At 43.2% G+C, this 16,312-nt stretch overlaps 1 protein-coding gene across 2 annotated transcripts in view; it reads left to right on the plus strand.

The window, feature by feature from the left end:
* LOC308522453 (UDP-glucuronosyltransferase 1A6-like) overlaps positions 1-16,312 on the plus strand; it is a gene marked incomplete at both ends in the record, with an annotated part of 57,809 nt that overhangs the window by 6,995 nt on the left and 34,502 nt on the right. Inside the window, one exon of one of the 2 annotated variants that reach the window (XM_081095946.1) lies at positions 9,181-10,035. The exons of the other annotated variant lie outside the window; for it this stretch is intronic. Within the exon in view, the coding sequence (XP_080952072.1) occupies positions 9,181-10,035 (855 nt within the window). Of the gene's footprint in view, positions 1-9,180; positions 10,036-16,312 lie in introns of those variants that run through there. 2 annotated transcript variants of the gene reach the window in all.

A 16,312-nucleotide genomic window follows, 5' to 3' on the forward strand; every position in this document is an offset into this window, starting at 1 on the left:
CCAGTTCCATCCATGCTGTTGCAAATGGTAAGAGTTCCTTCCTTTTTAGAGCAGCATAGTATTCCATCGTGTAGATGTACCACAGTTTTCTAATCCATTCATCTACTGGTGGGTACTTAGGCTGTTTCCAGATCTTAGCTATGGTGAATTGTGCTGCTATGAACATAGGGGTGCATATATCCTTTCTGATTGGTGTTTCTGGTTTCTTGGGATATATTCCTAGAAGTGGGATCACAGGGTCAAATGGGAGTTCCATTTGTAGTTTTTTGAGGAAACTCCATACTGTCTTCCATAGTGGTTGCACCAGTCTGCATCCCCACCAGCAGTGCACAAGTGTTCCTTTTTCTCCACATCCTCTCCAGCACTTGTCGTTTGTTGATTTGTTGATGATAGCCATTCTGACAGGTGTGAGATGGTACCTCATTGTTGTTTTGATTTGCATCTCTCGGATGATTAGTGACTTTGAGCATGTTTTCATAAGTCTCTTGGCTTTCTGAATGTCCTCTTTTGAAAGGTGTCTATTTAGGTCCTTTGCCCATTTTTTTGATTGGATCGTATATCTTCCTTTTGTTAAGTTGTATGAGTTCCCTATAAATTTTGGAGATTATGTAGGAATATTTTTCTTTGTAGAGCTAATTTCTATGTCTCTTGCATATTGGGAATATTAACACTTGGCTTTTTATTTATGCTGCAAATATTTTTTCCTGGGCTTTTCTTTCTTATTTGTCATACAGGTTTTTCATTTTTGAGTAGTCAATCTGGTTAACTTTTTCTGTAATGGTTTCTGGATTTCAACTTGTTTAGGTTTTTCCAAGCCCACGATATATAAACATATTTTCCATACTGTGTCTTAATTTCTTTAAGTCCTCTGATATTAATAATTTTTTTTGCAATGAGATTTTTTTAATATAAAATAAGAAACTAACTTATTATTTTTCTGATTGGAGAGTCCATTGTCCTATCATAATTTAATACAAAATCCATTCTTCATCCATTGAATTGAAATGCATCTTTATAATATTTAAAACTTCCATATTTATTTACATCTGCTCTTGCACTTCTAGTTTTGTCCCACTGATTTATTTACCTATTCATGTGCCAGTCTCATACTTTGATTAGAGTAACTTTGCAGTAAGTTTTAAAATTTGGTAAGACATGCCTCATACTCACTTTCTTTTTTTTCTGATAGGCGTGAGAGTTTGAAAATACTCAAAAGGACTATATTTTTACTATCTCTTTTGTGCTTTATGTTTTTGACATTATATTTCAGATCTTTTTGTTTTGTGTATCTGCTTAGCAATTATTATAGTGACTAGAGGCCCGGTGCACAAAAATTTGTGCACTCGTGGGGGAGAGGAGGTCCCTCAGCCCGGCCTGTGCCCTCTCGCAGTCTGGGACCCCTCAGGAGATAATGACCTGCTGGCTTAGGCCTGCTCCTGGGTGGCAGAGGGAAGGCCCAATCCCTAGGGGCAGCCCCTGGTCGGGCTCAGAGCAGGGCCGATTGGGGAGTTGGGGTGCCATCCCCTGTCACGCACAGAGCAGGGAGGATTGGGAGGTTGTGATGCCACCCCTAGTCACGCTCGGGGTAGGGCCGATTGGGGGGTTGGGACACCGTCCCCTGTCACACTCAAGGCAGGGTCGATGGGGAGGTTGCGGCACCACCCCCTGTCATGCACAGAGCAGGGCGGATCAGGGGGTTGGGGCGCCGCCCTCTATCACCCACAGAGCAGGGCTGATCAGGGGGTTGGGGCGCTGCCACTGTAACACTCAGGGCAGGGCCGATGGGGAGGTTATGGCTCTACCCCATCACACACAGAGCAGGGCCCGTGGGGTGGGGGGGCGGGGGTGCCGCACCCTGTCACACAGAGCCACAGGGCGATCAGGAGGTTGGGGAGCTCCCCCCTATCAGGCACAGAGCAGGGCCAATCAGGGGGTTGGGGCGCCTTCCCCTGTCAGGAACAGAGCAGGGCTGATAGGGAGGTTGTGGCCCCGCCCCCTGTCACACACAGAGCCACAGGACGATCAGGTGGTTTGGGCGCTGCCCCCTGTCACGCTGATCCCAGTGCCGGTGCCGGGAGGCCTCGCGGCTCCGCTGATCCCGGTGCTGGGAGGCATATTACCCTTTTACTATATAGGATAGAAACCTGGTACATGGGGGGGGGGGTGCTGCCTGGTTTGCCCTGAAGGGTGTCCTGAATCAGGGTGGGGGTCCCCACTGGGGTGCCTGGCCAGCCTGGATGAGGGGATGATGGCTGTTTGCAGCTGGTCACACACCCTTCAGGGTGGGGGTCCCCACTGGGGTGCCTGGCCAGTCTGGGGGAGGGGCTGAGGGCTGTTTTCAGGCTGGCGGGTGACGGGAGCTCCCAACTGCTCCTTTTTTTCTTTTTCTTTTTTTTATTCCGGGCCAGCTTTAGCTCTGAGGCTCCAGCTCTTAGGCCTCCGCTCCTGAAAGCAGGTATCTGGTTTGTTTCGGTTCTATAATCGAAACAATGTATAACTCCAGTTCTGAGATCCCGGGCTCGCTGAAAGCAGGTTTCTGGGGTTTTGTTTAGTTTCTATATTTGTTACAATGTTTCTTAAACTGCAGGCTCAGAGGCCGGCAATGCAGGCGGGGAACATTGGAATCCTCCGTCACTGAAGCAAGCAAGCCTCATGTTAGTTTCAAGCTGCCTGGCTGCCGGCCGCCATCTTGGCTGGCAGTTAATTTGCATATCTCGCTGATTAGCCAATGGGAAGGGTAGCGGTTGTATGCTAATTACCATGTTTCTCTTTTATTAGATAGGATAGTTAAGTTTGCTACTTTTGTCTCATGACCTTCATAGTAGTTTTTAAAAGGCTGATGTGTTTTGTTTATTAAATATTTGCCTTTATATAAGATTTTTCCTTTTACATATTTTTATTTCTGATTATGGGTTTTTCTTTTTTGCTTAAAGAAGACCTTTTAATATTTATTGTAAATCTGGCTCACTGGTGATGAACTTCTTTAGTTTTTGCACATTCAGGAAACACTTTATTTCTCCTTCAATTCAGAACTATAACCTTGCTGAGTAGAGTATTCTAGGTTGTATATTCTTCTTTCAGCACTTTAAATATGTCTTACCAATCCCTTCTGGCCAGAAAGTTGCTGCTGAAAAATCAGCTGATACCCTTAGGGGGTTCTTCTTGTATGTGACATGTGCCTAGTTGTTTTCTTCTTGCTACCTTCAAGATAGTTTCTTTATCTTTAACTTTTGCTGTTTTAATTACAATATGTCTTGGTGTGGGTCTTGGGGTTCATCTTGTTTGGAACTCTCTGTCCATCTTGGACCTGGATGTCTATTTCCTCTCCCAGGTTAGGCAATTTTTCACAATTATTTCCTGAAATAAACTTCTTATTCATTTTTCTCTCTTCTTCTTGGATCCATATAACATGAATGTTGGTGTGCTTGATGTTGTCCCAGAGGTCCCTTAAATTCTCCTCATTTAAAAAAAATATTTTTTCTAGGGAGGTGAGGGCATGTGCTGGGTGCGGGGGCAGGAGCAGGTGGGGAGAGGTCAGTTAGGGGGGGAAAGGAAACATATGTAATACTTTCAACAATAAAGAATTCAAAAAGAATTAGTTTTTCTTTGTGTTGCTGTAATTGGTTGATTGCCAATTATCTGACTTCCAGTTCATGGATTTATTCTCCTATATTATCTAATTTTCTGTTTATTCCTCCTAGTTTATTTTTTATTTTTGTTATTATATTGTTAAGCTCTGCTTGGTTCTTTATTATACTTTCCAACTCTTGGTTCTTTATTATACTTTCCAACTTCCAATTCAGGAAGTTTAAGTTCTTCCTGAATTCCTCTATTCTACTCTCCTGTTTGGTGAGCATCCTTTTGACCATTACTTTGAATTCTTTATCAGGAAAATTATTTATTCTGTTTTGTTCTTTGGTGGAAATTTTTCTTGTTTCTTCATTTGAGACATATTCTTCTGTCTTTTCATTTTGTTTGACTTTGCTTGTTGGTGCTTGTTTGTATGAAGTAGACAAAATTGCTATCTCTCCTAGTCTTGAAAAAGTAGTCTATGTAGAAAAGACATCTGTGAAGGCTGTGTGTGCTGGATGGTTTTAGCAGTTGAGTTGGAGCTGGGCAGATGCTTGTGGCTCCTTGAGCGCTGGCTCGCTAGGCTGGAGTGGCTCGAGAAAGGAGGCCTAGAGTGTGTTATGATGCTCTGTTGATTTGATTTCCTTCCTCTGTTCAAAGCTGAAAGGGGCTCTGAGCTGTGCAGCTGGGAAAATACTGCAGCAACCATGCAGGTAGCACAGATTGCTTGGAAAGAGTTACCACCTGCCCTCTAGATCCCAGAGAATTCCTGCAGATTCTGGAGAGCTCCCTCAGTTCCCCAAGCCTTCTGTATGTGGTCAGTCTCTCACTTGTTCTGCAGAAGCTGTTCAATCAATCCTCAATTGTTCCTCAAAAGGAATTGCTCTCTATATAGGTGCACATTTCAGTGTGCTTTTCGGAAAAGGTGAGTTCAGGATCCTCCTGTGCAGCAGCCATCTTGGAACTCCCCTTTTGATTTTTAAATGTGACTACTAATAAACTTTAAACTAACGCAGCTTGCATTCTATTTCTCAGGGATAGCACTGGGAAAGATGGTAGTGCCCAGGCTTTTTCATGGACACTTCTGATCAGGCAATAGGTTTGAATCTTAATTGCTATTATTAGACAGAGCAGAGAAAGGAGAAAGAAAGGGATTTTGATGCTAGGGGATGAGGAATTTGTACTCAATGAACAAAACAAACAAACTAAAAATCCCATGTTAGTTTACCTTAATGCCCTACCCCAAGATTGCTGCTTATGGACTGGGTGGAAGTTTCTCTTCTATTGTCCACATTAGTCTCAGTTGCTGCCCACTGCCTTCTGCTTACAGAACAACACCAACCCAGAGGACCACCTCAGTTGGAAATTCCACAGAGGCCCCACAGAGATCTGTGGGCCCCACTCCAGAAACCAGTAATTATTTGGGGACAATTCCAAGCTCATGATTACTTTTGCAAAAATTGGGATTTTGATCCAAATGGTTGGATCAAAGTAACAATCATGATCCTTGCCTGAAAAACTTGCATTTTATGTGGTGGTTGTTTTTTTTCTTGTTTTTTTTTTTTCTTATCTATGCTGTTACTTAATCTACTTGTTATACAATCTGTACCCAATGTTATAAACAAAAATATTTCAAAGTGAAGATCATGTCTTATTAGTGGGTTATCGAATTTGTTGAAAGGGATTGTAATCAGTATTTAAAAAGAAAGAGAGAAAAATGAAAAAGAAATAGAATTAAATTGAATGGGATAAAAAAATATCTCAGTTCTGAGGATAAAGATAGTTATGTGGAACATTACTTGTGTACAGCATTTCCATGTTATATGTAAAGTATTGCTGTGGGTCCTGAACCAAATTGTTTGAAAGCCACTGTCTCAACCCCATATTGACCTTGTGCCAGCAACCATATAAAAAAAAAGTCCATACTGTATAATTCCATTTGTATAAAATTCTAGAAAATGCAAACTAATCTATAGTGACAAAAAGCAGGTCAGTGGTGGGTTGCAAACATTTCAGAATATAATGTGGGCCAGTGGTCGCCAAAGTGGGGAGGACAGGACAATGTTTTGGAATACTAGAATGAAAGAGTACAACTTGTGTTGCTATGTGTCACTGCACTGAAGTTTAACAGTATTATTGAGGTAAATTGCATATGATAAAGTGCATACACATGACACATAGAAGTTCGTAAGTTCTGATATATGTAAGACGCCACTGAAGTTGTCACTGCAACCCAGATCACAATTGCCCCTGTATTCATTTCCTGGTGCTCCTTTAACAAAAGATGAAAAACTGGGCGGCTTTAAAACCCAGAACTTTGTCGTCTCCTAGTTCTGGAGACCAGAAGTCTTAAATAAAGGTGCTGGCAGGGCCTCATTGCCTGTGAAAATGGAGGGGGAGAATCTCTTCTAGTCTCTTCCTGGGTTCTAGTCTCTTCCTCTGCCTTTGGCCTCACTTGGCCTTCTCTCGTGAGCTCCTGCCTTCATGGGGCCGTCTTCCTATAAGGGCACCACTCATGTTGGAACAGGGGTCCACCCTACAGGTATGGTCCCATCTTAACTAATCACATCTGCAATGACCCTATTTCCAAATATGGTCATATCCTGAGGTACTGGGGGTTAGGACTTCAACATACCTTTCTTGAGGGAGGACACAATTTAACTCATAACAACCTTCAAAAGTTTCCCTGTGCCCATTTGTAATCCTTCCAGCTCTATCCTCCCTGAACCATCCCCTTTTCCACCCTTTCTCACCTTCCAGCAACCCACCACTGACCTGCTTTTTGTCACTATAGATTAGTTTGCATTTTCTAGAATTTTATACAAATGGAATTATACAGTATGGACTTTTTTTTTATGTGACATATTTTATTCATCAAAATTATATTGAAATTTATCATTGTTATTCATTTATCAGAAGTTCACTCTTCTTTATTGCTGAGAAGTATTCAACTGGATGGATAAACCACAACTTGTTTATCCATTCACCTGTGGATGGATATTGGTGCTGTTTCCAGTTGTTTATATTACATATAAGGTTGCTATGGATGTTCATACACGAGTTTTTATATGGAAGTATTCTGTATCCGTTCATATGGTGGTCCGTTAAGTGTGGCCACAAGAGGAGACACAGGAGAGGCTCCAGAAAACAAAGTTTATTACAGTCATAGGTCCTCAAGACACAAGAGATGACACGCCATGCAGAGCTACAAATGGAAGCCCCAGGGTTGGTCAGAAGGCAGAAGGTGCAGGAGCCAGCGAGATCCTAGGGCAGGACCTTGATTGGAGTTTTGTGGAAAGGCCTGGCAGGGCAGGACAAACAGCCTAGGGCTGGTTAGTTAGAACATTTTAGCAGGCTGTCAGCTATAGGGGTGTCTCCTACTTGCTTGGTTCCTGGCCCTGGGATGATTAAGGCTGAGGAACGTGTCCCACAGTGGCTTCAGATTGGTTAGTTTGCATGTCAAAGGCATGCACTGTGCTGGGTCCTTTGCTGTCTCTAATAGCCATGTGTATGATAGGTCCATGTTTACCTTTTTAAGAAACCACCAAACCACTGTACATCCCCCAACAGTACCTGAGCTTTAAGACAGCCTTTTCTTGCATTTGTGAAAGAATTCTACTTGGTATGAGGTATTACCTTTTTCACTTTACATATTACATATGTTGTATTTGCTTATCCTATATCATAAAGAGGTAATATGCAAATGAACCCTCACTCCATCACGCCATCACAAGTCAGTTGCATCACAGTGGAGGCAGGGTTCCTGTAATGAGCGGTAATGAGCAATCAGTAGGGACCTGAGGCTGTGTGGCGCTGGGCCTGGGCGGGGGACCTGAGGCTGCGCCCCCAGCTAGGTGGGGCTTGACGTGGGACCTCAGCACCCCCCACCCCCCCGCCCCAGTGCTGGTTCGGGAGACCTGAGGCCACGACTCCAATCTGGGGGGCTTGACGGGGAACCTCAGGTCTCACCCCCCACTCCAGAGCCGGACTGGGGGACCTCAGGCCATGGCCCCATTCCCAGCGCCAGGCCAGGGGACCTGAGGGTGTACTGGGAGACCTGAGGCTGCACACCCCACCCAGCGGGGTTTGATGGGGGACCTGAGGCTGCGCCCCTATCCCCGGCACTGGGCCAGGGGACCTAAGGATGCACCGGGGGACCTGAGGCTGCACACCCCACCCAGCGGGGCTTGATGGGGGACCTGAGGCTGTGGCCCTCACCTGGTGGGACTTGATTGGGGCCCTGAGGCTGCACCCCGCACCCGGTAGGTTGACAGGGGACCTGAGCCTGTACTCCCTGCCCGGTGGGAGTTGATGGGGGTGGGGCCAGCCAGGTCTGAATCTCGCTCAATGGGGTGGGGCTGGCCTGGTCTGGGTCTCATGTAATTTTGAGTTACACATGGGTGGGCGGGGACTTGACTCTGGGTCCCATGGCGTGCCCCAGACTCTGACAGGAGGAATATTTTCATATAAATTTTACTAATTTTCTTTGAGCTCTGACACTTCTATTATAGAGAAAGGGCATATAGCAATATTAAAATATTTCCTCTAATTAATTCCCTTTTAATGTGCATGAATTTCATGCATTGGGCCACTAGTATATTTATATTATTGAATTTGATTTGCTAAGATTTTGTTTCGCATATTTGCATATATGCTCACAAAGAGTATTGGTCTGTAGTTTTATCTTCTTGCAATCTCTTTATCTAGTTTTGGTATGTGGTAATGCTGGTCTCATAGACCCATTCTATTGTCATAGAATGAATTAGGATGCTCCTTATTGCTTCTATTGGAATGTATTATATTTGCATTCTAGAATATATTCTGAAATCATAATATGTATTATTTTTTCCTCTAGTATTTGGTAGCATTTATCAGCTAAACCACCTGAGATTGAAGTTTTATTTGTGGGAAAGTTTGGATTACAAATTAAATTTTAATTTAAAAATATATGTGTTATTTCCATTCAGATTATTTATTTATTCTTGATTAAAATTTAGAACTTCAGAAGAAGGGGTCAATGGGTAAAAACAGGGAACATCTGTAATACTTTCAACAATAAAGATAAATAATAACAGAATTTGTCCCTTTGATCTGAGCTATAGAACATATTGGCATAAATTTCTCCATGATATTCCCTTAGTTTTCTTTTAATAGCTTTAGAATCTGTAATGAGGCCATCTCTCCCATTCCTGATATTGGTAGTATTTTTTCTCCTCTTTGGTAGTCTGAGGATAAAATCCAATTTTTCCTTTGGGACAAATTAATAAAATGCCAGCTTTATTAGAATTTACTTTCCTTTTTCTCTTTCTGAGTAATCAGGGTCCAAAGATCATTGCTTAATAATTCTCTTTGTAAACTGACATAGGGCATGATCTCTGCCCAGGCAAAGATCAAGACTAATCTTACCTGAAAGTGTGCCAGGAGGTACCTCGGTAAATGCTTTCACTCATTATATTCTGATGAGTAAATCATTGGCAATCAGTTGCCTGTGTGCTTTTATGAATATATTAACACACACCCTCCCTTGGGGCAGGTTTTGTGCCTGTACTTCTTCCGTGGACTGTATCACACTAGCTTGACAGCTGGGCTGCTCCAGGCTGCCGCTATCCAATGGCTCCTGCGGGGTTGACTGGCCTCCTTCCTCTATGTGTGTGTCTCCTGCTGGCACCTGGCTTTGCCCAGGCAGGCAAGCTGCTGGTCATCCCCATGGATGGGAGCCACTGGTTTACCATGCGATCCGTTGTGGAGAAACTCAGCCACAGAGGGCATGAGGTGGTCGTGGTCAGGCCAGAGGTGAGTTGGCGCCTGGGACAATCATCCAATTATACTATAAAGACTTATTCCACGTCTTACACTCTGGAGGATCTGAATGGTCAGTTCCGGACTTTTGCTGACTCTCAGTGGAAAACTCGGGCACAGTATTTACATTCTATGCTAATGAGTTCATCCAACAGTGTTTTTGAATACTTTTTTTCAAATTGTAGAAGTTTATTTAATGACAAAAAATTAGTAAAATACATAGAAGATAGTTCTTTTGATGCGGTGTTTCTAGACCCTTTTGACATGTGTGGCTTTATTGTAGCCAAATATTTTTCACTCCCATCTGTGGTCTTCACCAGAGGATTATTTTGCCACTATCTTGAAGAAGGTGCACAGTGCCCCAGTCCTCTTTCTTATGTTCCAAGAGGTCTCTTTTCGTTATCTGATACCATGACCTTCAGGCAGAGAGTGTGGAATCACATTATCCACTTGGAGGAACATTTATTTTGTGGCTATTTTCTCAAAACTGCTTTAGAAGTTGCCTCTGAGATTCTCCAGACAACTGTCACAGCATATGACCTGGTCAGCCAACCATCCATTTGGTTGTTACGAAATGACTTTGTTTTGGACTATCCAAGACCTGTGATGCCCAACATGATCTTCATTGGCGGCATCAACTGCCACCCGGCAAAGCCATTGTCACAGGTGAGTTACCTCTAGCTTCCCATGCTCAGAATAGTGTGGCTTGGACAGGAAAGAAAACAAAGTTTACTTACTGCACCATGATTTGTAATTTATATTAGTTACATTTGGAATTCCTTTCTGGTGCAATGAATTATTTTATGTCAATTCTTTTAATTGTGTGATAGCAAATTTGATATTGATTAAGGTATTACAAATGTGTCCTTATTCCCCTATTGTTTCCTCCCCCCCCCCAAGTCCTGCCCTCACCCTCACCCCCTATTGTCTGCATCCATCGCTTATGCTTATATGTATGCATACAAGTCCTTTGGTTAATCTCTCCCTCTTACCCCCACCCTCCCTTACCTTCCCTCTGAGGTTTGAGCATCTGATTGATGCTTCTCTATCTCTAAATCTGTTTTTGTTCATTGGTTTATATTGCTCACTATAATCCACAATGAGTGAGATAGTGTGATATTTATCTTTCTCTGACTGTCTTTACCTTTTTTCTTGCCTATAAATCATGGACCTTTTAACAGCCATTACATACAAATGTATAACATTCTTTTTAAGAGTTGCATAAGATTCTTTACTTTGGATGCCCTGTTGTTTATTCAAGTAAACAATATTGATTGATGGTTATGCTTTTCTTCTTACTTTTTCCTTTTATAAGTAAGACTGTACTAAACATTTTAAAAAAAGTTCTTTAGATTCACACATTTCCATATCTTGCTCTTACTGTTGTAGGTCAAGAGTCCTTAGGAGTAGTGTTGCTAGGTCTAATGCTATGCACATATTACACATGCAACAAATGGCCTTCAAATGGCCTTGAACAACCTTACACTTTGGTCAACAGTATATGAAAGTTCTAGTTTTTTCCATACCATCTCCAGCTTCAGATGTGTTCCAACTTTTAAAGTTTTTGGTAAAAAAATTCTACATAGCTGCTTCTATTTTCATAGATATAGTGGTCATTTGCATTTCCTCTTCAGTGAATTATGTATTCAGATTTTTTTTGTATTTGTATTCACATTCTTTAGCCATGTTTTTGAGGGCTATTTGTCTTTTTTTTTTAATTAAATCTTTATTGTTCAGATGATTACATTTGTTCCTCTTTTTCCCCCCATAACTCCCCTCCTCCCAGTTCCCACCCCACCCTCCGCCCTCACTCCCCACCCACTGTCCTCATCCATAGGTGCACAATTTTTGTCCAGTCTCTTCCCACATCTCCCACACCCCTTTCCCCCCCAAGAATAGTCAGTCCATTCCCTTTCTATGTCCCTAATTCTATTATAATCACCATTCATTCTGTTCATCAGATTATTTATTCACTTGATTCTTAGATTCACTTGTAGATAGATGCGTATTTGTTGTTCATAATTTGTATCTTTACCTTTTCTTCTTCTTCCTCTTCTTAAAGGATACCTTTCAGCATTTCATATAATACTGGTTTGGTGGTGATGAACTCCTTTAGGTTTTCCTTATCTGTGAAGCTCTTTATCTGACCTTCAATTCTGAATGATAGCTTTGCTGGATAAAGTAATCTTGGTTGCAGGTTCTTGGTATTCATCACTTTGAATATTTCTTGCCACTCCCTTCTGGCCTGCATAGTTTCTGTTGAGAAATCAGCTGACAGTCGTATGGGTATTCCCTTGTAGTTAACTGAGTTTCTTTCTCTTGCTGCTTTTAAGATTCTCTCTTTGTCTTTTGCTCTTGGCATTTTAATTATGATGTGTCTTGGTGTGGTCCTCTTTGGATTCCTTTTGTTTGGAGTTCTCTGCGCTTCCTGGACTTGTAAGTATATTTCTTTCACCAGGTAGGGGAAGTTTTCTGTCATGATTTCTTCTAATAGGTTTTCAATATCTTGCTCTCTCTCATCTTCTGGCACCCGTATAATTCGGATGTTTGTACACTTGACGCTGTCCCAGAGGCTCCTTACACTATCTTCGTATTTTCGGATTCTTTTTTTATTTTGCTTTTCCGGTTGGGTGTTTTTTGCTTTTTCGCATTTCAAATCTTTAACTTGATTCTTGTGCTCCTCTGGTCTGCTGTTGGGAGTCTGTATATTATTATTTATTTCAGTCAGTGTATGCTTAATTTCTAGTTGGTTCTTTATCACAACATCGAGGGTCTCATTAGATTTCTTGAGGATCTCACTATATTTATCGGCGGTCTCACCAGTCTTTTCGAAGGCCTTACTAAGTTTATCGGTGGCTTCTAGACAGTTCTTGAGAGACCTTAAAATTGCGGTTTTGAACTCTATATCCTCCATTTCTGTCCTGTTTCTTTGTCTCCGCATTTTTTATGCTTTCTTGGTACACCCCCTTGTGGTCTTTGTGTGCAGTCTTGTTGTAGGTAAGCCTTGATTGTTGTAGGTAATACTGGGGGGGATTTGACCTCCAGGCCAACTGGCTGTGAGAATCAGCTGTGTCTGCAGTGGGAGAACTGTCCGCTAGGGAGGTGCTAATCTAGCCTTTGCCCAAGGCTATCCCGCAAATGCCTCAGTGCAAGGCTTGGGCAGAGTGGGTCCCAGGGGATCAACAGGGCGGGCGGAGTGAGCAGTTATGGCTGCTCTCAGTCCTGTCCCCAGAGGCTCTGCCTCTCAGAGTCCCAGCAACCGCTGCAAACCTCGGAGAGAAGGCTGCCCTCGAGTTCCGACTGATGCCAGACAGTCCCGCTTCTCCCGTTTGAGTCTGGGTCCTCAGAGACTCATCCAGAACTGGAGCTCAGAGCCTGAGACTCCCTCTGTATTGAAACAATCGCGCCCTCAGTCGCCAGCCCGCTCCGCACGCACCTCTGCACCTTTGTATTTTCTGCACTGCATCTCCTCTGAGTCTTGGTATGCTTTTCTCTTTCCTTCTAGTTGTAGAATTTCCCCTTAGCCAGCCTTCCTGTGGTTCTGGGTGATGTCCGTTCCGTCTTTTAGTTGTATTTTTGAAGTGGTTGTGTGAGGCAGCAATCTCCGGTGTTTACCTATGCCGCCATCTTGGTTTCCCGGTTATAGTGACTTTTAAAGCTTATTCAGTTTAGCCATAAGCGTTACCTGATTACAATCCAGCATGCTTCTTGCCACAAATCTGGGGTGATTTCATCATCATCCTCATCATATTGCATATCCTCGTCTGCGTCATACAAGTGGTCCACAAACTCCTAACGCTGGAAATCACAGACAAAAATGCCCGCAGCAACCACGCTATTTGTCTTTTTATAGCAAATTATTACAAGTTTCTTTAGTATTAGGAACATTAATGCTTAGCTCTTTATGTATGTTGCAAACATTTTTTCCTGGGCTCTTCTTCCTCCTTTGTCATACAGGATTTTCATTTTGGAGTAGTCAATCTGGTTAACTTTTCCTTTAATGGTTTCTGGATATTAATTGTTTAAGTTTTTCCAAATCTGGGATATATAAATGTATTTTCCATACTGTCTCTTAATGTTTTTAATTCCTCTAATGTGAATAGTTAACTTTTTTTTTTTTTTAACAATGAGAATCTTACACAGAAGTATACAGATCTAACTTTATTATTTTTCTAAATGGATTGTCTATTGTCCTAACATAGTTTCACAAAATATTCCACTCTACATCTGTTGAATTGAAAGGCATCTTTATTATATTTTGAATTTCCATATTTATTTGCATCTGCTTTTGAACTCTCAGTTTAGAGAGAAGAGAATGGTCTGTGAGGAATCCTGTGACAAGTGACTAAGAGGACTTTTAGGAATAAGAAGGTCCATTGTTTGGTTTTGAGTTTTTTTCTCTGTGCTGCGTTGAGACATCTCCTACCTTAGGGGCCCTTGATTTTCATAAAAGTTTTGCTACATGAAACAGCCTGGCCTTTGCATATTCCAGCACAATTATTTCTAACCATCACAATATTAACATTAACCACTAGTGGCCCGATGCATGAAATTCATACACATTAAAAGAGAATTAATGAGAAGAAATATTTTAATATTGCTATTTGCCCTTTCTCTATAATAGAAGTGTCAGAGATGAAAGAAAATTAGTAAAATGTATATCAAATCTTCCTCCTGTCCGAGTCTGGAGCGTGCCGTGGGACCTAGAGTCAAATCCCTGCCCACCACCCTCACACACTTCGAAAACACAGGAGGCCCAGACCCGGCTGGCCCCACCCCCTTGGGTGAGACCTAGACCCGGCTGGCCCCACCCCCATCAAGCCCCTCCGGGTGGGGGGCACAGCCTCAGGTCCCCTGTCAAGCCCCGCTGGGCTGGGGGTGTGGTCTGAGGTCCCCCATCAAGCCCTGCAGGTAGGGGGCATGGCCTGAGGTCTCCCAGCCAGGAGCCAGGGCAGGGGGCAAGGCCTTAGGTGCCCCCTCAAGCCCAGGCCCACCCCTCCTTTCCCGCAGCGTCATACCAGTGCTGAATGGGGATGCACACAGGCAGTGCGAAGTTAGTGCTGGGGGCGAAAGTCCCCGCCCCTGGCCCTGCCCACAGACTGGTCGTGACTTTGACACCATAATGGACAAATTAGCATATTTCCTCTTTATTATATAGAAGATAGGATCGGGCTCTTTAAAAAACACACACATCAATTGGTTGCCTCCTGCACACCACACCCCCTTCTGGATTGAGCCCAAAACTGAGGAATGTGCCCTGCTGGGGAATCGAAACAGCAACTCTTCAGTGCACAGGATAATGCCCAACTGACTGAGCCATGTGGGCCGGGGCAGACATTCTTTTTTTAAAAAAATTGAGCTATAAGTCATATCATAACTTTCATCCTTTATAAACATACAATGCAGTGGTCTTTAGTATATTCATGAACACGAGCAGCCATCACCATTCTCTAACTCCAGAGCATTTTCCCCACTCCAAAATGAAATCCCATGCCCACTAGCAGTCACCCCCCCCCCCTGACAATCTCAAATCTACTTTCTGTCTCTGTGTATTTGCCTGTTCGGATATTTCACACAAATGGAATCAGGTGATATATACGGTCCTTTGTGACCGACTTCTTTCACTTAGTGTTCACAGTCTATCTTTTTGTAGCTTGTATAAGCCTTTCATTCTTTTTTATGGCTGAGGAATATTCCATGGCTAAATTATAGTTTGTTTATCTGTTCATCAGTCCACGCACATTAGGTTGTTTTTACTCTTCGGCTATGAGGCATATGCTGCTGTGAACGTTCTTGCACAACGAGCTCAACATCCTGACTTTAGGACCCTTGTGCCTAACCTGTACACTTGACTGTCCCCCTCTGTGCACTGGAGACTTCTCAGGAAATGTCCTGCCTGTGGAATTTGCCGAGGTTGTTTGACTTACATCAATGGCCTCTAATCACTCAGCGGACATGGCATTTGCTGATTTTGCAGTGTTACAGAATAACGTACAGTTGACCCTTTTTGTTGTTGTTTCACATCAAAGGTTCGTCATTGAACAAAGATCGATTGAGAGCCTTCTGTGTGCATGGCTTGCAATCCAATGGGGAGACACACATTAGTCAGTTACAAATTATGAAACATAACGTTGGCCGTCCAGATGCATTGTTCTTAGAAAGAGCCTGCTGGGCTGTGCTTGCCCTGGAGGAGCGGACCTGCATTGTGCTCCCTTTGTGACCATCTGGGAGTCTTATTTTCGTTTAGATGGACCCAAACCAGAATGCTGCCACCTTCTTGCCCTGATCACTCCCCTGGAGGCTGCAATGAAAGTTTGCTTCTTGTGACTGCCATTCTGGTAGGTGTGAGGTGACACCTCATTGTAGTTTAATTTGGCTGCAATGAATTTGCATCTTGGCTGTGTTCTTGGGCCCAGCCTTGTGCTTGGGTGATCCTTCCTATCCTGTTCCTCAGGCTTTTCCTCCCTTCCCTATCCCAGCACGCCTCCTGTGCCAACAGGCATGGGTTAGGAGAGGACTTTGCGTGCCAGTTCAGCTGTGCGTGACTAGCTGTGGGCGAGTCTGTTCTAGCCACACTGGAAACCGCCTCTCCCTTGGACAGCCTGGTTCCCTCGCCCTCTTGGACCTCCCTCAGCAATGTGCCAAATCAGGCAGGACAAACATGACCCTCTCCCTAGGTCTCAGTTGAAAAACCTGAAGATCAGGAGGTGGGTCCCACCCCGGGCAGGTGGAAGAGCTGGAAGGAGACACGGGCTTTCCGACTCCTACCTCAGGCTCCCACTGCATGCTGTTTAGACTTATACTTCTCAGATTTTAATTTCCTAACGGCAAGGGGAAGACTCCACGCTCATAGTGTCATTGACCAGCTTTTCTAAAAAAAAAAAAAAAAAAGCTAATGGTTCTTTAAATGTTCTATTTCTTGGATGAATCCTCACAACTAAAA

The sequence above is a fragment of the Myotis nattereri genome, assembly GCF_964212035.1.
Source record: "Myotis nattereri genome assembly, chromosome: 7".
NCBI lineage: Eukaryota > Metazoa > Chordata > Mammalia > Chiroptera > Vespertilionidae > Myotis > Myotis nattereri.